At 39.6% G+C, this 22,102-nt stretch overlaps 2 protein-coding genes across 8 annotated transcripts in view; both read right to left on the bottom strand.

Moving 5' to 3' along the window:
* Window positions 1-6,310: 6,310 nt before the first annotated feature.
* Window positions 6,311-16,137, bottom strand: sting1 (stimulator of interferon response cGAMP interactor 1). Its single transcript, XM_067598667.1, has 7 exons — window positions 16,040-16,137; window positions 14,119-14,345; window positions 13,545-13,737; window positions 10,769-10,877; window positions 10,253-10,497; window positions 7,024-7,210; window positions 6,311-6,609 (listed from the first exon to the last, which is right to left on the bottom strand). The coding sequence occupies exons 2-7, from the start codon at window positions 14,343-14,345 to the stop codon at window positions 6,329-6,331; spliced, it is 1,242 nt and encodes a 413-aa protein (XP_067454768.1). The 5' UTR covers window positions 16,040-16,137; the 3' UTR covers window positions 6,311-6,328.
* A 2,205-nt stretch (window positions 16,138-18,342) lies between these two features.
* Window positions 18,343-22,102, bottom strand: part of LOC137189031 (protein phosphatase 3 catalytic subunit alpha-like) — a 37,027-nt gene continuing 33,267 nt past the window's right edge. For all 7 annotated transcript variants that reach the window (XM_067598660.1, XM_067598661.1, XM_067598662.1 and 4 more), the window contains one exon: window positions 18,343-20,834. In XM_067598660.1, the coding sequence (XP_067454761.1) occupies window positions 20,656-20,834 (179 nt within the window). In that variant the 3' untranslated portion in view covers window positions 18,343-20,655. The remainder of the gene's footprint in view (window positions 20,835-22,102) is intronic.

The following is a 22,102-nucleotide window of genomic DNA, read 5'->3' as shown; positions in this document are numbered from 1 at the left end:
ATATGGTGGCGAGGTGCACTCGGTTGCATCAGCTGAGCTCTCACGTGTGGGCGGGGCTAACCGGTTCAATCGAGAAACTTCCCGAGCGGTGGCTCACGCAACATGCCCGGGCATTGCACAGAGCTGAGCCCCGTCACGTAGGAGCAACAATTCTGAGGACAATAATTAAACTGCAATATCATACTGATTTAATAGCTTTATTATTTGTAGATTCACTCGTTCTCCTCTTCTACAAACTGCTACTTACAGTAGTTTCATTAATATTCATAGTGGTGGAGTGTAACTAATTACATACATTTACAAGTACTGTACTTAAAGATCCCCCCAGACATGTTTTAACATGAATAGAAAATACTCTACTTTGAATAATGATTTGTGTCGGATATAGTTTTTCTGCAAAAAGTTAAATTATCTTGTTAAATTCCTTTAAATTACATCTTCTTCTTCTTCCTCATTAAAAATTCCAGAGTCTGTAAATATGCAAAAACATTTCATCTCAAAAGTTTAACTGCTGGGCACAAGATGTCTCCTACTTTAATGTAAAGTTCGTTCTCAGTGTTTGTGCACTGGAGGCTTCAAGTTTCCACATCACACTTGTGTAAGTTGAATATTGGACCAGGACTGACTTCCAAACCAGTTGTGATGTCACAAATCCTGCACATAGGCCCGCCACTTAAAATCAGATTTTCAATGAGTTCAGAGAAACTTTCCACTTTCAGCAGATAAATGTGAAAATAGCCTTAATGTACCAAACTCTGCACAAACATCATTCTGCACAGTGAAGCTCAAACATCACAGTGAAGCAACAAGAAGAAAAACACATTTTTGAGTGATGAGGTGAGTTTTTTCGTCACTACATTTATTTCACAGGTTCACTAACTAGTTATTTTACAGATTTAAAAAAAAAAATCTAACACATATAATAAAGCCAGCTGAGAAAATCCTGCACAGTGATTAAACTGCCTCACAGTAAATTATTACTTACTGTATTTTTTTAGGGACCATGTACAGAAACAAGGAGAGGAGACGTATTGTACCAAATAAAGTTGCTAAATGTTGCTCCATCTCAACCAACAACAATTAATGCTGCTTATATATTAATGCATTATTTGAATTATCCAAAAAATAACATAATAATACTCTCACTCACTCATAGGGGCCATTTATGCACAACAAGTACTTTTACTTTTGATACTTTAAGTGCATTTTGCAAATAACATACATATAACACTTAATAACACAAACACACCAGCACTTTATCTTTCTTAAAAAAAGATTTTGATTCAGGACTTATAATGTAGTAATTTTACATTGTTGTATTAGTACTTTTAATTGGTTTAAATACTTCTTCCACCACTGTTGAATGGGCATGTGGGCTGCACTGGGGAATTACCAGCATATTACTCATAAATACGATACGTCACAATGAGGTCTATTCAGTCAAAAGAGAAGTAAATGACCACAGAAACCCTTCAGAGGTTCAATGTCCTACAAACTACAGGCTACTACTATGGCTAGTTGTAATAATAATAAAAAATGTAGTAATAATGCATATGCTTTATATGATCACATAAAGTACATGTAAGGTGAAAAACAAAATTAAGATAAAACGTAATCTATTCTGTTATTAATTTCATTGAGCATATTTTAGTGGGAAAATGACGTCAATGCAACAACAAGTCAGAACACAAATGGAATGAAAAGTAAGTTTAAACACTAGAAATGATCGAGTTTACAGTTACCTCTACTGTAGATATTTCTTTAGACAGTAAACTGAGGTGTTTTTTTTTATTTACTTGCACTTTTAAGACAGACAGACAGGGTGTTGTCCAGTCTTGGGGCCTTCATGGAAAAAACCCAGACAGAGGGACAGTCAGAGGTGCCCCACCTGATTTCTTTAGTTTGAGAAAAGCCCCGATGGCAACAAGAGGGAAAGGTTCCTCTACTGTCCTCCAAAACACAAACCAAACTCCCTGACAACCATGCAAGCATGCAGGACTCCTGTTATTGTGCTTCAATTGCTGAATTACAAATTATCTCCTGGACTCTTGAAGGAACTACAAAATATTGCACTCTTAATTTCCTAAGTTGTGGCAGGTAGTAATGTCTCTGCTTTTGGGTTTGCTTCACTGTTCTGAATTGAATTAAGTCAACAGTACATTACATCTAAAATAGGCCTGCTGCCTCTATAAAATGATTTCTCCAAAATCCAGAATAGAATAATACTGAAGCTGTAGGCAGTCGTCCACAGATGGCAGGAACAATGAATCATTTTTATGTACAATAATTATGTTTGTATTTGATTAACTAGTGCAGATTTTGATCAATTCCCATGACACAAGTATTCCCATGATATTTTATCCATGAACATAAATAGTTGTTAAGGATTTATAGCATTCAAAGTGAAATATATTTTCTTTGACGAGTCAAGTAAAAACCTGCTTTTTATTATAGGGACATCAGACATTGCCAAGTATTTTATTGAGACAGAATGTACCAGTCTATCAAATTACCTTCCTGGTTGGATTGTAAAAAACACCTTAATTATCCCTCATGTAATTTCATGGTAAGTTCCTACTTTCATTTCTGCTTCCAGTGTATGCACACATGATTCCTGGGAGGCTGTGAGCGTGCGCATGTGTTTGTATGAGCACATCAGGTCCAGACACAGTGGCATGAGCCCTGCCTTACTCACAGGTGAGTAACACGGTCTGACTCACGGCACGTAAACACACACACACACACCTGGTGAAGAGAAGTACCTTCTCCATCCACTGCTTAAGATTTATGTAACCACCACATGAAACATTCTCTTAAATTAGATTCACAGCTTGTTTTGAAAAATGTATTAATAAGAAATACTTATTCACAAACAACTCAGAGTACTTCTTGTGCATGGATCATGGAGATGTAATCAATCGCAGTGGTCAGTTTTAAAGCTGATTTAAAGATTTTGTCATAAACTTTTAAGAGACTTTGTAGTTTTGTCCCTGCTGACATCTAGAAAACATAAAACTCTTTATTTATTCTACAGTTAATAGTGAAATTAAACAATATCTGGACCACATGTAGGATCTTTTGGTATCTGTGGAGCCCAGTTCACACACATAAAAACACACACAAATGAACCTTTACTGCTAGTAAGACTGTTAGCTGACAGTCTAGCCCTCTGGCGTGACATGACACCAGACACTGAAGAGGAAGGTAGCTATTGTGCAGGTTAACCTCTCACACCTGAGTCACCCTCTCGGGAAATCTCCCTGCTGTGACATCACCGCTGCTAACCAATCACATTCAGATAAGATGCTGTCGTCAAAAAAGCCTTACCACCAGGGAGGAAGTGTCTTTCTGTGGAACGGCAGGGGAACTACAGCGTGTGGTGAGACTATGTGTTCACCTTATCTAAGCAATATCGCCAGCTGTTATGTTAGTTTGTCTTGGCTTTAAGACAGTATTTCACACACAGTGTTGCAATCCATTTGCAGTCTTGCAAATACAGAGTCAAATGGAGGAAATATTGCACAGTACAGATAAATATTTAATTTGTCAATCCACCATGAAAATAGCATTTTAAGTTATGTCTTGAATAAAAAATCTGAAGGTCTGTTGACTTCAAAAGTGTTTTTGCAAAACTTTCAACTTCCAAACCTAAATTTCTTTATAATGTGGGATTCTTAGGGTCTGACTACTAATCAGAAATGTTTGTAATAAACCCTTGACTGCTCTGGTGTTAACAAACGCATCATTTTCTAGTTCAGATGAACTCAGATGACTGATATTCAGTGTCCCGACATCTACTCAAGTAAACAACCAGCGTCCTGCTGTGTATAAACTCAGTTACAATCCTGTCAGTGTTATCCATCTGTCAACATCAGTGTGTCAGCTGATGTCAGCTGTCAGGGATGTGTGGTGTTTGTTAGAGAACAGGTCAGACCTGTCTCTGGTAGTCATCCATCACCGTGGCCACGATTAAAACTCACGTGCCTGCAGCTGGGTGTGTTCTTGATAAATAACAGAGAAGCAACGTGATCAAAAAAACACAAACAATCTCATATCAGTATCAGTAAGAAAAACAAACAAACAAAAAACATAGTGGTTCTTAGTTTACAACAATATGAAATGGAGACAAGAAAGCAAATTTTTCCCTTTTGAGAAGAAGTCAAAGCAAATGTTTGATGTTTTTAGTTGATAAATTACTCAGTGAATTTTTTTATGAAAATTGCTGTTAGTTCATTATGTGTTTATTCATTGAACATAACTGACTAATAATGTATATACTGATGTGATGTACACATCATTTTCTATATTGCAGGCTCCAATACAACTTAAACACAATCCAATATTGTTTAATGGTCTTTACAGCTGGCACTACATAATCCTTTACATAGAATTTACTACCACCGGAACTGACCAGTGATAGCTGATAGGTGCCGCTGACCACTCCAATAAATTAGTCAAACTTTATTTGTATAGCACCTTTCATACAGGTTAGTGCAATTCAAAGTGCTTTACAGATGACTGACAAGTAAAACAATTTCATACTAATGCACACAAGATAGAAATGATAAAAGCAATAGAATACATTAAAAACAATAAAACAGACAACAGATAAAATAAAATAGATAAGAGGAAATAAAAATATTTTAAAATATGAATACAGTACAAAAGACTTGTGCCAAAGGACCTGACGGGCTGTCCTGGTTCATACATTTCCAGCATGTCTGACAAATTGTTCGGTGCAAGACTATGAAACTTCAAAAACAAGTCAAAGACTTTTAAAATCAATATGAAAACTGCTGCTGGAGGAGAAAGCTTCTTTTGTTTACTTCATCTGTTCAGATTTGTGTTATCAGAGGTGTTAGACTGGTGACCTAGGCTACCAGATTGCACAGTACAAAGTAAGTGTGTGTGGATTATCACAGCTCCTGACTCAAGACAAGTGAACTGTAGCCTATTGAATTCCCAAAGCCTATAGAGACTACCTATCGGCTGGTGTCTGAGTAAGTGCTCTTCATGCAGAGTGCAGTTGAGGCTGAAACAATGCTCCATTGTTTGGTTTCAGTTTTGTTTTTTAATTTACATGCTACATTTGCACACGTTATAAACCATTAAAATAAGCAGAATTCAAATGCAGGGTAGTTTGGATCAGATCACGCTGTCCTTCTTCTCACCTCAACCTTGTCAAGAAGACTGACGGCTTGTAAACATATCTGATGCAACAAAGCAGAGCAGTTTCAGTGGCTGCACTCCCAGTCAGGAGGTGTGTGTGCGTGTGTCTGTGATAGGCTACTTGTGGGGACAAATTTCAGACTTAAGACCAGTTTCTTGGAGACAGCTTGTCCAAATTGGGGACAAAGGCCATGTCCCCGAGTGGGGAAAAGCTGATTTTTGGGTCAGCGGTTAAGGTTAGGGTTAGGGTAAGTCTATGTAATGTCCCCAAAAGTGACCTAGGGCTGTGTGTGTCTGTGTCTGTGTGTGTGTGTGTGTGTGTGTGTGTGTGTGTGTGTGTGTGTGTGTGTGTGTGTGTGTGTGTGTGTGTGTGTGTGCGTGTGAGAGGCAGATAAACAGGCGTGGTGTCAGGTGTCTTGTGACTGATTCTTTTGTTTATACAGTCATAAAATGCACTCTTGTACATCCTTCTCTTCCTCCCCCCTCTCCCAGCAAACACCATGTCTTTATCTGAGTTCTCCTGCCTGCAGCCTTTGTACTTTTTCCCGTTTCCCCTCATCTCATGTCCTTATACTCTCGGTTTTTCATTTAGGAGGACAAAATTTGAGCATTTTAAATATCCCAAATAAAAAAAGACATTTAAAAAAATCCTGCAGAGAGCCTTAAATGCTGTAAAATGAGGCTGAGACTATTCAATGAGCTAGCCAAAGGAGCACTACAGGACATCATACAACCTTTGTTCTTCTCCAGACACATTTAACTATACATTAACTTCAGACCCTCAGATGGAAAGGTCCAGGGTTTTTCCACTGCCTCTAACAGTTTGAATGTCTTTGCTGTTGCGGTTTAATTGATGATTTAATTATAGGAAAGGTCAAAGAAAACACACATTCATTGTACATTTATTTAGTATTTCACATTTGGGGGTACCAGACACCAGTTGATTTGAAATCATTTAGGGTCTGTATATAAAACCTTAAAGAAGTTCAACTGTCAGAAAATTTCAGAGAGTATACAATATTTTTAATCTCTAATGTCAGGTTGGTATATAACACAACTACAGTATGACAGGACAGGAATACGGTAACTGATGAGGTGTCTGTGTGTGTGTGTGTGTGTGTATTTATGTTTTTTCCCTGTTCCTGTGGTGTGTTTAAGGTTATGTTCTTCCTTGATAATGGTCAGTATTCTCAACAGGTTCCCTGAGAGGCAGAGGTTGCTCCAGGCTGAACATGAGCGTGGGCTCCCTGCTCATTGGCTCGGGGCGGCGCCAGTCACGGTTTATGGGCAGGCCATTTTGCTGTGCAAATGAAGTATCGGCACACGGGTGCGCCGTCTCCTGGTGAGGTGGTGGAGTGAGGCAGAACTCCTCTTTCTCCTGCTGCTCCAAGTGTCTGAGGATGGCTTTGGACAGGAAGTGAGGGTCGTCCACATGCTCATCTAGAAGAAGAAGAAGACAACATGACTTCTAACCCTTTTCATGTTAGTTTTCTGAACGGTTGACCTATGCAATATACTCACTTGTTCAAAAGGTTATCTTTGTTAACAATAATATAAGGTGGAACATTTATGCAGTGATACTGGGTTTGTCACTGCCAATACAAAGATAAAAAGTTCGCATTAGGCCTAAGATCATCCTTCATTTCAGCTGCACACTGCGCAGCTTAAGGGTTCTATCAACATAACCTTTTTAAAAACACATAAATTGCAAAAGAATCCATAAATACACTAATCCTGATTGTCAGTCCTTGTGGGAAAGTGGATAAGCTAAAAGCTGAAATCCCCCTAAAAGCAGTCTGTCTCATGGTTACACATTTAACTCAGGCACACACACACAATTGGCTGTCCTCCTACCATTGAGAAGGATGAGTTTGAAGCGGTTGCGACACTCCAGTGAGTGATCCAGTATTTCCTGCAGGGTCCTGTAGAAGAGCAGGACCTGCTGCCTGCGCATGGCCTCCCCGAAACCAGCGCTGCTCTCCTGGGACATCTTGTAGAGCGTCAGCAGTGGCGTTGCATATTCCACCACACACTCATGGGCCTGGTTACAAAAAAAGACACAAAAAGATGAGATGAATGCATTTCCTGGACAAATAATCTTTTAAAATCTAGTAATACTGTAGCTCCACATATGATTACCATGTTTTACAGGTAGATGGTGCTGTCACTGTGTTTTACTAAACTAGTGAATTCTCAGGTTTAACCAGGAGGTGGTACTAATGCTGTGCTATGGAAGGTGCTGAAGGTAATGTACTGGACTGTGAATATGGTCACTTCTCTAGGTCTGCTAATAACATATTTATTAAGTTATTTATGCCTTTCAGCTATATTTTCATAGATAAGTCTGTTCGGCTCGTACATTGTTTATTTATGTCCCACATCACAAGACGTCTGTTATGAAAAGCCGTCACAAGTTTCAGTTTCTTTTATAGTCTCAAAATATATTTTAAACAAGAGAACAAAATCCTTTTCAGATAACGTTTGAATGAAAATTAATTGTAATAAATATACCAATAAAGCTATCAATTTGAATAAGGTTCAGTGGTGGAAGACGTGCTTTAATGTTTTACGTAAAAGTAGCAATACAAGTCCTGCTTTCACAGTAACTAAAGGTATATAAGTATTATCATTGGCATTCTGACTTATAAAGTATAAAAAGTAAGCTCATTTTAACTCAGACCTGAGACTCTGGGACACTGACGGACATTTATCACTATTTTCTAACCAACAATGAAAATAATCATCAGTTGCAGCTAATTTATAAGATTGTCTCATGTTTTGTATGTAAAATCTTCATCTGTAAAGTAATCATAGCTGTCATGAATTACAATTCACAAGTAGAAACAAATAGAATTAAAGCTGCAAGCCGCGCTGATCGGGCCCTCGCACCCTTGCGTACGTCCCCGCGTGGTGCAGTCGAAGGGCTTCTGTTACTCGCATGTAGATGTGTTCAGACCCGGGCTGTTTTCAGACAGTGCAAGAAGATAAACTCCACTTCCTTAGTCCACTATTTTGCCTGCTGCCGGGGCGCTATGACTGTCATTAAATATGGGCCTTTACATGTCTTCAGACCGGGACTCTTAACAAGCACGTGAAATTTGGAAAAGATCAGACCATGTGGAGTCAAGTTATAGGGCTTTGAAATTTCATGGCGAGACATCGAAATTCGCCGTGTCGTCATGGCAACACCTTTCAACAAAAAGTCACCAACTTCAGAATATACAAACTCAAACGTCTTGAGACTATTCTGAGTAAAGTTGAGGTAAATCCAATCGCCGTGCTACCCACAGGGCGTCAAAGCGTAAAACATGTTACTTCCTGTTGCCAGTAGGTGGTGCTATGACTCAGATTCAGTATTGACACATGGATGTGTTCAGGGTTGGACTCTTTACAAGAACAAAAGGTTTGGATCTCTTCGGATCATGTATGCCGGAGTTATGGCTGTTTCACTTTTCATGGCGAAGGATCGAAATTCTACCCCCGGCCACACCCCCTTCGCAATGTCGAAAACTCACCGTTTTGATAACTTTTCATCTCCAAGGTCTGTAGATGACACTGACTGAATTTGAAGTTGCTGAGGTCAAATCTGTAGGTGGAGTTCGTTAAAGTACGCGGCCTGGAAATGACCGAATCGGCGTCAAAATCGCAACTTTGATCCAAAATGTCCGACCTCATATTGGACTGAGGGTATGTGTTCAAGACACTTTTTGATGCGTCTGGTCATGATACATAAGCATAACGAATTTTATTCTTCTACGACAATCCGTGTTGAGGGGCTCAATTTTCCAAATTTTCTAGAGCCATTTTGCCCCGCCTTTTTGCGAGACCCATAAGATATCAAATTTTTCGCCACTCTTGATGTATGTGCAAAGTTAAACAACTTTTCGTGCACGTTTAGGCCCTCAAAAATGCATTTGTTTCAGAAGAAAAATAATAATAGAGAAAAACTCCTTGAGTTACAATAGGGACTTCGCACTGTCAGTGCTCGGGCTCTAAATATAAAGTAGCATGAAAAGGAAATACTAAAGTTAAGTACAAGTACAGTACTTGAGTTAATGCTACTCTCCACCAGTGGTCTTTATCTTATTTTAGTGAGACATTGTTCTAATGTCACTCAAAGAGGCATGATGGGAGGTCAAAAAGTCATCTTTCCTGTGTATTGACTGCAACTGTAGATTACAGCCAGAACATAAGTTTGGTAATCACTTTGAAATAATTGGTGGCTATTTTGGTCTCACATGAAACTCAGGCTGCCTACATGAAGCTGCAAACTTTCTTTCCCTCGACTAGACTACAGAGGTGGTTTTGAGTACAATCATTCTTAGATTTGTGACATCAAACACCTTGAATATAGAGCACATTGACATCTTGAAATGTTGAAAAAAATATACTGAAAGAGCCCCTTAAGTTACTTTACTCTGACTCTCTCTCTCTTTCTCTCTCTCGCATTTAAGCTGTGCAGTCTTTACAAATCTGATCAAAGGAGAAAACATGAGCACACTGAGTCTTTCAACCCACACTGGCAATAAGAAAACCGACACTGACTTGAATTACAGCACAAGCAGCTCAGTGGCATTCAAACTGCAGCTTCTCTTCTTACCTTATTTAATACTGACTGAATAGTTTACGCTGCATCTGAGAGACATTTGTGTAGTAATCTGCTTCAGATTGCAGATTATCTGGTGAAAGGTATGATGGGTAATCACTTTTTTGCAATACAATATCAGATATTTAATTTAAAATAACAATGGTATACAGGTCTGTGATGAACTCAAGACCTGTCTAGGAAGTTTCTGTGCCTTTTGCTCAATGCCTGTTGGTTCTTTTTCAGCCACACTTGACCCTTGCAAGCACAGAAAATGATAGTCTCACAATACCAGACATTGGAGATCTCTGCCTACCGAAGTCGGGGGATTTCTAAATGCATGGTAGTTGCTTGAACAGCAGTGAGAACGTTCATTTTGTTTCTACCTAGTTTTATCAACGAAACCTGGGAGATTGTCCTCAGTCTCTATAAGTGAAGCGTTTACAGACTGACCTGTGAGTCTAAGAAAATGGATTGATGGAAAACATTCCCACCAACCTTCCCATGCTCATCCACTACTCTGTAGACACTGTGCTTGTAGACCCGTCCCCGCACCCCCGCCCTGTCTATTTCGTTGTTAGGGAGGTTGTCATAGAAATGAATGTTGTCGTCCTCGTCTTCCAGCTTGTGAGAGATGTTGGCGTTTAGAGGTATGAGGATGAGAAGCTTCCTGGAGCCACGACCCCAGTAGGGACAGCTGGCCTGGTGCGTGGCCTGAAATGCTGTGATGGAGTCCTCCAACCCTGAGTGGACACACACAAACACACACTCACTCACAGATTCACTCATATCTGTTTATTCACATGTATTCATTCCTGTAGGATTATACTGGTTAGGGTGTTGGAACAAAAGAGGTTGTCTGAAAACGGGCAGCTACTGTATAACCAACTAAATTGTTAACATAATACAGGTAAAGTCCACAAACTGGTATTCAAATGATCACTGCAGAATTTGAAAGAACAGGAATCAAATGGGCATGGTGTGTGTGTTTGTGTGTGCTTTGATGTTACTGACGTGGCAGCACCAGACGCAGGTAGCCCAGGTAGAAGGACCAGGCCAGGCCATGGGCCACGTTCATCTTCCTCCCCTCGCAGATGTCTGACACCTCCACATCCGACGGACCCTGCACACCGACCACAGAAACAGCCAGGGAGGATGTCACAACACCTCACCTTTTGGATTTCTGGAACAGAAAAGGGCATCCCTGTACCCAAGCTGCCCTTTCCTACGTAGGACAACTATATTTTTATATAACTCAGTACAAAAGCAGAGGACAGAGACAGCTACACCCAAGCTTGAGCTGGATTTGAATCTATAATGCTGCCAGTTTCTATAAGGAGTCTGAGGGAACACTGAGCTTTGTTCAAAATTATACATCAAGTCTTTGAGGGCAGTATGAGCACTTGGTCATTCTTGCTGGCGAAGGCATATTTTCCGCCTATTTTTACTCCAGAAATGTCATATCAATTACAATCAACTCATTCTTCAAGGAGTATCTTATATAGGAACCTTTCTGTCTGAAGTATAATCCTTTTATGTTAAAACCAAACTATTTTTCACATGTACCAAACTCTGTTCGATCTGCAGAGTCCCTCTCAATCTTTAAGAAAAGACTAAAGACCCAGCTCTTTCACGAACACCTCTGCACTTGATGGACTGTAGGTGGAGAAAAAACAAAAAGACTATACTTAAAAAAAACAAAAAGAAAAAACTTGCTCCTATGCAATCTATGCATTTCCTTGGTGCACTGCCTGTTGGCATCTACGTCCTATCGGACTCAAACTTAAGCTTTATGGCACTTACGTATGTTGTTGTCTCCTGACTAGATCCCTGCGTATTGTATCAGTCTCAGATGTGCATCACTTTGGATAAAAGCATCTGCTAAATGAAAAATGTAAATGTACCACGGTGCTCTGAGCTGTAACAATGACAATTATCTTTCTATATTACATTACATTCATTTGCAATAAGCGCATTTTGTTAAGGAGGGCACCCCTCTAGTCCAGGGGCTTATTAAAAGTCCTGACTAAATGTATTTATTATTTATGAATTATTAGTTTTGCATTTAGTCATTAGTATTATTCTTGTTTCAGTGAAATAAAATGTTTTTTCACACTTAGTTTTTAGTGTAGTTTTAGTAAACTATAATACCTGTTGTATCATCCGAATGATTTTGTAGAACTTTACTAACCGTGTTTTATGCCTTACAGGTATGTTTATTTGAGTAAATGTTTAAACCAGTTACAGCCTGTTTAGAATCAAGGTCATAGCATTGCTTTGTGTTTGTGTGTGTTGCATTATAGACTGTCCTGTGTGTGTATATGAGTTAACTTACAGCACGTTCTGGGATTTTCCATAAGTTTCATGTCCATATAAGAGTTTTCTGTTCCCCTAATTGGGATGATCAGCTCATGTCGCATGGGTATATAAAGATAAAGAAGAAAAACAGCTCTCTCTCTGCTATACTGAAACCCTACATTGGTTTTGGACTTGACTTTGAATAGCATTTATATTGTAAAGGAACAAGAGCTAGTTTTCATCAAGTATATGAAGTGCAACCCTTCTGAATAGATAAAAGCTGGAATAGATTGACATGGCAGTTACGGGTGTGGAGGCAGGCTGAAAAGGTGGTTTTTCACCCTGTGGCTGTGACTTTGCCCTGATCTCAGTGAAGAACTCTAAATTATCTAAATGAACCAGGATTGTGAAGAAAAAGATATATTCCCTCTGCCCAGTTATGCCAGTTGTCCAGGACAAAAAAAACATACACCTTAAACCTCTAAAGACATTGTTTTAAAGTATCAAATTTCCTAATCTCCTAAATTAGACTCAAAGTAGACTAAAAGGTTGCTTGTTTCACTATTTGGTAACATTTTGTAATACAGCCTGTGTTTTAGAGAGTAACTTCCCTTCGTTTACCATGTCATTTCTTAGAACTTATGGTGTAATGTAGACTCAAAGTAGACTAAAAGGTTGCTTGTTTCACTATTTAACATCAAATGAGTGTTGTAAACTGACAACATGTTGCTGGCTGTCGTTAGCTAGCTTGCCCTGGAGGGCTGTATGAGTGCGTGGGTGCATGTAAAGAGGGAGGTGGTTCTGGCTCTTACAGTCACACACATAATGAAACTATTTTCTTTTAAACTAAAACACGATACATGTGTGGAAAAGCGTGAAAGAGTGAAACTAGATTGAAGATAAGAGTTTCTCTTTGCTCGTGAGGTTGGTTAAGGTCAGGTTAGAGAATCATGTCAGTAAATGTATATCAGACGTCATTTAATGAAGGAACGCTCAGCCAACTTTCAGCATTGATAAATGACACGACGGACGTCCTCAGTGAAGCTCAGTCTGAGAACGACATCTGAGATCAGGCTGTTGTACAAACACTGGTCTCATTTCTGACTTTGTGTGACAGCATTGAACATTCACCTTGTCAGAACTCTCTTTGATTTGTTTTTTTCAAAGACTCATAGCCACATCAGAGCCATTTTTCTGGGCCAGTGACAGGCAGTGAGGCAGAAACTTGTGAGATAAATTAAGTATTTCTAAATTAATCATAAAATTGGTTTCCAGTAGCTGTTAAAGTGTAAACAAAGTTGAGATACTGCAAATGCTAATGCCCACTCCTACCTGGTTTGGTAACATGCTTGAACACTGGCAGGGTCCTTTAATACAGAATAAGATTCTCATATTCAGAGACCAACATTTATGATTACGGCAGAGAAAAAGAAAGACAGAGACCCCAGAAAAACAAAGATGCTGATGTTTTTGTGTCAGGTCTGGATCTCACCAGGACGCCCAGGCTTTTCAACAGTGCGTAAAGACCAGAGGCTAAGAAGAGGAGTTTCCAGCTTTGGCCTTTGTGTGGGAGAGGATCTCCACCCAGGTAGAGCAGAAGTACTGCCAGCCCTGCAACCAGCGGGGTCTTCCCCCCCAAACCACAGGCTGTCAGCACCTGGCTCCACAGCGCTCTGCCTCGATACCTGGTAAGAAAAACAGAGAGGAGAAATGTGTTGTTGTCCCTGTAACCATGTCGACGCTGTGGCACTGTGCTGGTGGATGTTCAGCACTTTAACGTAGTCCATGAGTCTTATGGACTCTTATGAGTGTTGATTTCAGTGAAGCGAAAGAGAAAGTTTGTACACACAGTGATGCCAGAAAAGGGGCGGGCATGTCACATGTTTTATGAAACCGAAATGTGGGCTTAATTTAGCAAAAGAAGCACCAATTATACCACTGTGTACCACACAAACTGCCCCATGTGTACCACAAATGTGTCCCATGTGTTTATAAGTAAAATTGACACACCTTGCACATATTAAAGGAAAGGCATTCTCAAACATGAGCACACCTCTCTCTCTCACCTAGTGTTTGCATGGTGCAGTATCTCCTCTGCCATCAGACAGACTCCGTGCATCAGAGGGCCAAGGGTTAGGATGAGTGTTACCATGGCAACCCAGCCAAATAACCTTTCAGGGGACAAAACCATGATGCCTCCTATTGTTATGGCAGCCAGCGCCGCAGCACACACCTTAGGCACATCCCCACGGGGCTGAGGGATGAGAGCATCCTGATCTCGGAGGCACTGCATCTGTGAGGGAGCAGTCACCTGGTGTCAGGGAGCGCTTTTATCATTCAGTGTGTGCAGCCAGCTCACGCACGAAACATTTCAAAACCATTTGAACCAAGTTTTATGTGGTAGTTGAGTGAGAAATATGGCTGTGTTGACTGTAAACACCTTGGACATTCAACGTTCCCCTAACAAAAACAAAATATTACATAAAGACCACTGTTTAAAGACCACCTCCAGACATGTTTTAAGACATATAAAAATACTCTGCTTTGAATAATAATGTGTGTCTGATAAGAAAAAGAAAAGTTTGGTAACACTTTATTACACAGCCTGTGTTTTAGAGTGAAACTTCCTGTCACTTTCCATGTAATTTCTCTGAATTTACAGTGTAATTTCCTCATTCTCTACTTCATTGTATGAACTTGAAAAAGGACAAGTTGAGAAATTTGTTTATACTTTTGAATATTAGCTCCTAGCAGGCATGCTGAAAACAAACTTACCTCTCTCAAGTGCACAGCTATGGAAGGCTTGTACTGTCATAACAATACAGTAATGTAATAATATACAGTTAATAAGATATGTAGACAGTTCTTTACTCAGTAAAAATAAACAATCACAATAAACACTATCAAGCATTACAAGACCTTTGACCATCTGATTTTATGAAAAGGGACACATGCTGTAGGTTTTATAACCTTTCATGTCATAAATTAAAACTAAAACGTGTCATTTACAACAGACCTGACTAACATTTTGAACAGATAGTGAGAAAACATTATTGAACATGTCATAAAAAACATTTGATTTTATTGCACTAAATCCATATATATGTGTACTGATTCATACGAAGATATTACACCTTACGTTCTAAGAAATTACATGGTAAATGAAGGGAAGTTACTCTCTAAGACACAGGCTGTATTGCAAAATGTTACCAAAGTTCAATTACCCAATTATACATTTTTGAAATGACATCTTCTCCTTCTACCTTATTAAAAATCCAGAATCTATGAATATATAAATATTGTTCATTTTAAAAGCTTAACTTCTGGACACAAGATGTCTCTGCTTCACTGTAAAGTCCATTCTCAGTGTTTCTGCACTGGAGGCTTCAAATTTCCACACCACACTTGTGTCAGTTGCACACAAGTGTGGCTTCCAAACTAGTCACAAATCATACACTTAAACTCAGATTTTCGATGAGCATGTTGCATGTGTGGCCAGTCATGTGACAGTGTGTGTTTTTCCATCACCTGTTAATAGATACACAGATGCTGTGACATATCTGGCAGTGGTGTGGTGAGAAATGCATTTTCACAAGTTACACACACCCCAGGTGCATTCCAGTAAAACCGCATTTCAATGAAGCAACGAGAGAAAATGTTCCAGTAAGATGCACAGTATAGTATATATATACTAGTTGGTAGTAACTATGTTTGTAATAGATAATACAGTTTCATATCAAATAATAAGGTTATTTTTTTTTACACCACACACCACCTAGCTTGGAAAATTGTCTATTAGAATTTGTTCTCAACATTTTCAAATACAATAGCTTGTGTTAATACTGTGTTCTCCTACTGAGATCAGAAAACATCTATGATTTCTCTCACTGTTAAGAGTAAACGTCCAATCTGATAGTGGACAGTTGGTCTATCTCCATACAAGTTACATTTTACTAGATAAGAAGAAAAATGTATGCAGGCACTCACCTTGCTTGCTTGATTGCTTTATCCACATGAGCGTTTTCCTTTGTCTTTTCTTTTTTCCTCCCCTCTCCTTCTCTCTCCGCCCCATTAGTCATCATCCAATACTTTCAGTTTCAATTTCCAATACATAAGCCTGTGTATTTGTGTACCAAAGTCCCCAGAACATTGAGAGAGGGAGGGGGAGAAAGAGAGAGAGAGGGGTGAAGAGATTGAAGGTTATGAAACAGGAAGTTCTCACTTTAAAACTATAAATACTTTTGTGATGATGCACAGATTTTTAACATTTTCACGTGACAGTGGACCTCTAGTTAAAATGTTGTTAGTTATTTCACACTAGAAGAGGCCGACATGTTGTTGTGGTCATATTTTGTCCCCTTTGTTGAATCATTTGGATACCTAGGTGTCCATGTAAGGTAAGCAGTAAGGTTTTAGGCCATAACAATCCTCCAAAACTGTGTTGATGCTCCTTATCATACATTCTGAAAAGTCTGTGGAACTCTACTGGAGGGATAAACACCATTTTTTCCAGAAGATATTCCCTAAATTGGTATTTTGATGATGGTAGTGGAGAGTGCTGACTCCCAAAATCTTGGGAGATGAGATCTGGGGACTGTGAAGGTCATAGTGTATGATTTACATAATTTTCCTTCAAATTATTTTTGGCATTTTGTCTTCATTTGACAGTAGACAGCAGAGGTAGATAGAGAAAGAGAGCAGGTAGTCCTGAGCCAGAATCAAACCAGATACAGAGAGTATGTGTCTGACACCACGACCATAACTACCATAGAGGACACTGAGGTCATTACTTTATTTTGGAGATTTGGGGGGTTAATCATGACACAAAGTGAAATTTACATTATACAATTACATACATAACATATATATATGTTTGGGTTTTCTATAAAAATGTTGGTTCTAGTGTTTTTCTTTTCACCAAGTTTGACTGATTTTATGCTAAATAAATTAAAACAAAATAAAATGAATTTATAATTCACAAAACATCTGAATAAAATGGTTTTTTTTAAACCCAGATTTTTTTATTACAGATTTTGGTTTGTGGCTAGTTTCTTAGGTGTGAGGGGAATTTTAATTTAAAGTCCCCCTCCACTCAAAAATGTGTTTTTCTTCTTGTTCCTTCAGTTGGATGTTTGAGCTTCATTATGCAGAATGATGTATGTTCAGAGATTGACTTGAAGACTGTTTTTACATTCATAGGCTGAAAGTGGAAAGTTTCTCTGTGCTCACTTAAAATCTGATTTTAAGGGGTGGACCTACGAGTGGGATTTGTGACATCACAACTTGAGGTGGCTATGGCTCAGGAAGTAGAGTGGGTCGTCCCCTAATTGGAAGATCGACAGTTTGATTCCTGGCTCCTCCAGTCCACGTCAGTGTATGAATGAATGGTGAATTTGGCTTGTAGTGTAAAAGCACTTTGAGTGGTTGGAAGACTAGAAAGTCGTTCTATAAATGCAGTTCATGGAAAGCCAATCCTGGTCCAATATTCAACCTACACAAGTGTGATGTGGAAACTTGAAGCCTCCAGTGTACAAACACTGAGAATGGACTTTACAGTGAGTCTTGTGTCCAGTAGGAAGACTTAAAAAATCAACAATATTTACATATTTATAGATTCTGGAATTTTTAATGAGGAAGAAGGAGTCAATGTCATTTTAAGGACTTTAACAAGATAATTTGACTTTTTTTTATTTTTTAGAAAAACTATCAGACACAAATTATTATTCAAAGCAGAGTATTTCATATACATCTTAAAAATGTCTGGAGGGGATCTTAAATGTAGCATGTAATTAGTTACACTCCAGCACAACAATATTAATCAAACTACTTTAATAGTAGTTTGTAGAAGAAGAATTAATTTTGATGCTAAGTTTGCTCCTGCATTTAGTCCAGCTATAGGTGCTGGTGTGTAAACTAAAATACATGAAAAACGAGTGAATGTACAAATAAAAAAAGCTATTGAGGCAGAATTATACTACAGTTTTATTTTCCACAGAACTGTTGTTTCAACATGACGAGGCTCAGCTCTGCAACACCCAGGCATGCTGCTGTGTAATCATGTTCCTCTGTGATTTTGCAATTGTATAACAGGTCGAGTCAGTACGACTGGCTTTGATGAAGCCTTCCTCGGTATCATCATGGGGGTTCTTGTGGTTTATCTCTGTGTGTGTGTGTGTGTGTGTTTGTGTGTGTGTGTGTGTGTGTGTGTGTGTGTGTGTGTGTGTGTGTGTGTGTGTGTATGTGTGTCTCCATGCTCATTGGTAAGGAAATAAAGGCTCAGTATCCATACCAAAGGTTCATGCATATTTTATTCAAGAGTAAAAAAGTGGATCGTCCCATGGGGCATGCTTACAGTGTTAGTGACTGGGGAGTCAAAACAGAAAGAGAGAGAGAGAGAGAGAGAGAGAGAGAGAGAGAGAGAGAGAAAGAAAGAACCGTGGCACAATTTCTATGGCACAGGGTCTCCCAGGGGGGTTCACCTCTCCCAAAGAAGCACAACAAGATCAACCAAGGAGCAACGCAACATGAAGAGCAACCAGCAGAGAGAGAGAGCTTAAATATTAAGAATAATGTCCATAATAAATAGAATCATAATAATCATAGAATCATAAATATCAAATAACAAGAGGAATCATCAAGAATTATGATCAGAGAGTACACTTTTTTTTCCTTTAAATTGTGACGGCAACACACCGGCTCTTCTGTTAAAATGTGTCTTGCTGCTTTTTGCTTTGAACAGCGCAAATTGTAACCATGCAATCATGCTTTTGGCTGCCTGAATGCCTGTGCCTCTGTATATAGTATGGTCATTCATCAATGCTAGTTTAATATTTGTTTATCGTTATTCATATTTATCATTAAAAACAACTCCTGTACATTGACAAAGAAGAGAGGAGAGAACGTGGACTCGACACTTTGAATAGAAGCGTACTGTCATTCTGTACAGCGTCGAAAGAAAAACCGGAAACACAGGTCGTGAAAAAAAAAGAAAGAAGAAAAAACATGAAAAAAATCAACAAAATATAACACAAAATGAATACAAAAAAATAAATAAAATTAACATTATGTACAAAATAAATTATTCATTATTCCTCAGTTCATTTATATTAGCCAGCAAAACAAGAAGAAAAGAATTTCCTACCATAGTGAAACACAGAGCACAAATATAATCTTCACATTATTATCAAAGAACTTAACTCTGCATGCACTGATGCGTTAATATAAATGCTTTACAAAGACCTTTTTCTTCTGACTTCTTCTTGTTGTCTTGGCTGCTGCCTTCACCAGAAGAGTCTGTTTCCTCTGTAAAATATCATTTCCTGCTTTTTAGGCCGGAGATTCCCGGCCATCACTGCTGTTTGGCAGCAGACAGCAACGCGGGAAGAAAGAGAGGATGTAGAAAGAGAATGAATAGAGTATGACTTCACATTTCAACTCCCCCCTGGTTCCCTCACATATATAAAGCATCCTACTTCCGCTATACTGCATCTTGCAATCCATGTGACCATATGCATCAGATGTGCAATAAAACCTCTCTATGTATCCTATTTACACATGACAGGTAGGGAGAAACACTTGCTTGCAATCTGACCCGGGGCTCAGTTTCAAGCCTTTCCCGAGAGCTAACCGGCCTTGGACCAGAGGGGATGAGGGAGGGGGGGGGGCTTCCACTCGACTTCAAGTGGAGGGTGGGTGCAGTGTAGTGCTACAAAAGCAACTGGGAATCTCCTCCCGAGAGTAAATGGAGAGCGAGGGCTCAGATTAGACTGCAGCTGAGATTATCTCCACACATCTCGCGGCGACAGATAAGCCAACCGCACTACCCCGCACATCAAAAATTTCTCTCGCTGTTGCCCGGGCCAATCGGCTGAGATCTGCACACGTTTGCAAACGAAAACACATTTTTCAAATATAACCGCACGGACATTTACATGTTGAAGCATGTGCACGCACGCAGGCAGGCATATCCACAACCCTATAAAATCAATCTATCGCAAAGTTTGGTTCCACTTCCTGTTTTTGGATGCAAACAGGAAAAAGAAGCATACATATCTTTAATGCACCCCCCCCCCCCCCACAACCCCCACCCCGTGCAAACACTTGACCCCGCCCGCCCTGCCCGACACAACACATTCCACCGACACGGCCACATCATGCTGACACTGTCAACCCACTGGTGATCCCCAACATACACGGTGAACAGCAGCTCCTCCTGTTTTGCATGGGGCATGATTTTTGTAGTTTCTTTCCTGTTGTTGTGCAGGTACATGGGAGTTGTAGTTCTCTAAATAGGGTTGATCGGTTCAGTGAAGAGACTCAGCCTTTTGGTGGAAAAGTCCGGGTATGCTCATGCCTTTACATACAGCTGAGGGCAACGGGAAGAGGGTAGATAATCATGTCTGTGTGTGTGTTTGTGTGTGTGTGTGCGTGTTTGTGTGATTGCCTGTGTGTGAAGCCTATTTAATGTATGAAATACTTTGTGTGTGTGTGTGAGATGCGTTTTTCTTGTGTATATATGCCTATGTACAGGTATCTATAAATATGGTACCATATCAGTGTTGTAACTGCAGGTATGTGTCTGGGCATGTGGGAGCGGATGTCCATCACTGTATATTGCTGTTGCTGTCGGTCCCATTGGGCTCTCCCATGTTCATGCGGCCCATCGACAGGCCCACGCTGTTGACGGCGTCGCGCCGCGGTGGCATCCTCTCGTTGATCCGGTCCAGACCTTTGGCCTCCTCGAAGCTGCTGATCCGATGCTGCGGGGAGAAGCCTCGGATGGCTGCGGAGACAAGCGGCCACGCACCCACACACGCAAGACACACAAACATACATACGTGCACGCAGAGTTAATATTTAACAAGACATTTAGTAGAATCTTGTGTATCCAAATCCCTGGAGGCTTGAAGGAAATATTCAGAGCACTGAAATGGATTGAAATTCCAAACCACATTTTATTCATTTATGAAATGAGATAGAGCACACTTTTACAAAGCATTCAGTGTGTGTCTTGAACTGTATTTCACCTTTTAATACTTTCATTTGAGCGCACCGGTAAGGACATTGTAATAATTTTGATCCGGATTTTGCTCCCTTTAGCTTTGGGTTTGGATAAACAAGGTTCTGTCATATATTCACATCAACAGGGTTCTTAAACCAATATCCACACACATCAGCCAGTGTTCATCTGTTGTCTGAACGCTGAGCTAGGATTAGCTCGACCTCTGGCTCACAGTGAACGTAACAGTCAGTGCGACCTGGCCATTGATCCTAGATCAGTAGACACCTGCTATGGAACAAAGCACAGCTGCACAGAAGCGGTCGTTCATAAGTCATTAAAATGTGTTTTGAATGCGTGATGAGTTTTTGACAGGAAGCCAACTGTTTAAAGAGTTACCACTTAATCCTAAACTGAAGTCGTCTATGAACAAATATTCAAAGGAAAGGTGTCAGGCTCTCCTTTTGTCTGAGCTTGCCAATTTTTGAAGTTCATGACTAATTTGTTCACATTATAGGTTTGGCTACATTTGATCAAATTTGTCAGTTTTTTTGAGATAATGAACTTGACACAGATTTGCAACTATTCCTCTTTCTCAGTGTGTTCAATTAAATAATGTGCCGTTGCACACAAAGTTCTTTCTTAAAGGGGCGCTCCATTGATTTTACACATGCAGCTCAGTACTAGTCATGGGGATGATGTCATCAGGGTTACCTCGGCTTGGACTTGGAGAATTCAAATTTATAAAGGAAGTTTGACATTTTCGGTAAAACCCTTATTCTCTTTCTTGGCGAGAGTTATATGAGAAGTTAACCTGGCGCTGTCCTAAAAACTTTAAATGTTGTATACAGACAGTTTGTGGTTTTACAGGGAGTTGTGTGCTGGAACTACTTCTTGGCCCGGCGCAGTGACCTTTTCTCTCTGCTGGCAACTTCATGATAACAAAACAACAAAAAGACTTAAAGAAGTCACTGGTCTTTGCCAAGAAATAGTTCCAGCACACATCTCTCCCCCATAAAAACAACAAGTTATTTTTACTTCTCTGCTTCTGT

This window comes from Thunnus thynnus, chromosome 9, assembly GCF_963924715.1.
Source record: "Thunnus thynnus chromosome 9, fThuThy2.1, whole genome shotgun sequence".
NCBI classification, from domain to species: domain Eukaryota; kingdom Metazoa; phylum Chordata; class Actinopteri; order Scombriformes; family Scombridae; genus Thunnus; species Thunnus thynnus.
The sequence above is the reverse complement of the archived record's forward strand: the minus strand, read 5'-3'. Positions and strand labels throughout refer to the sequence as shown.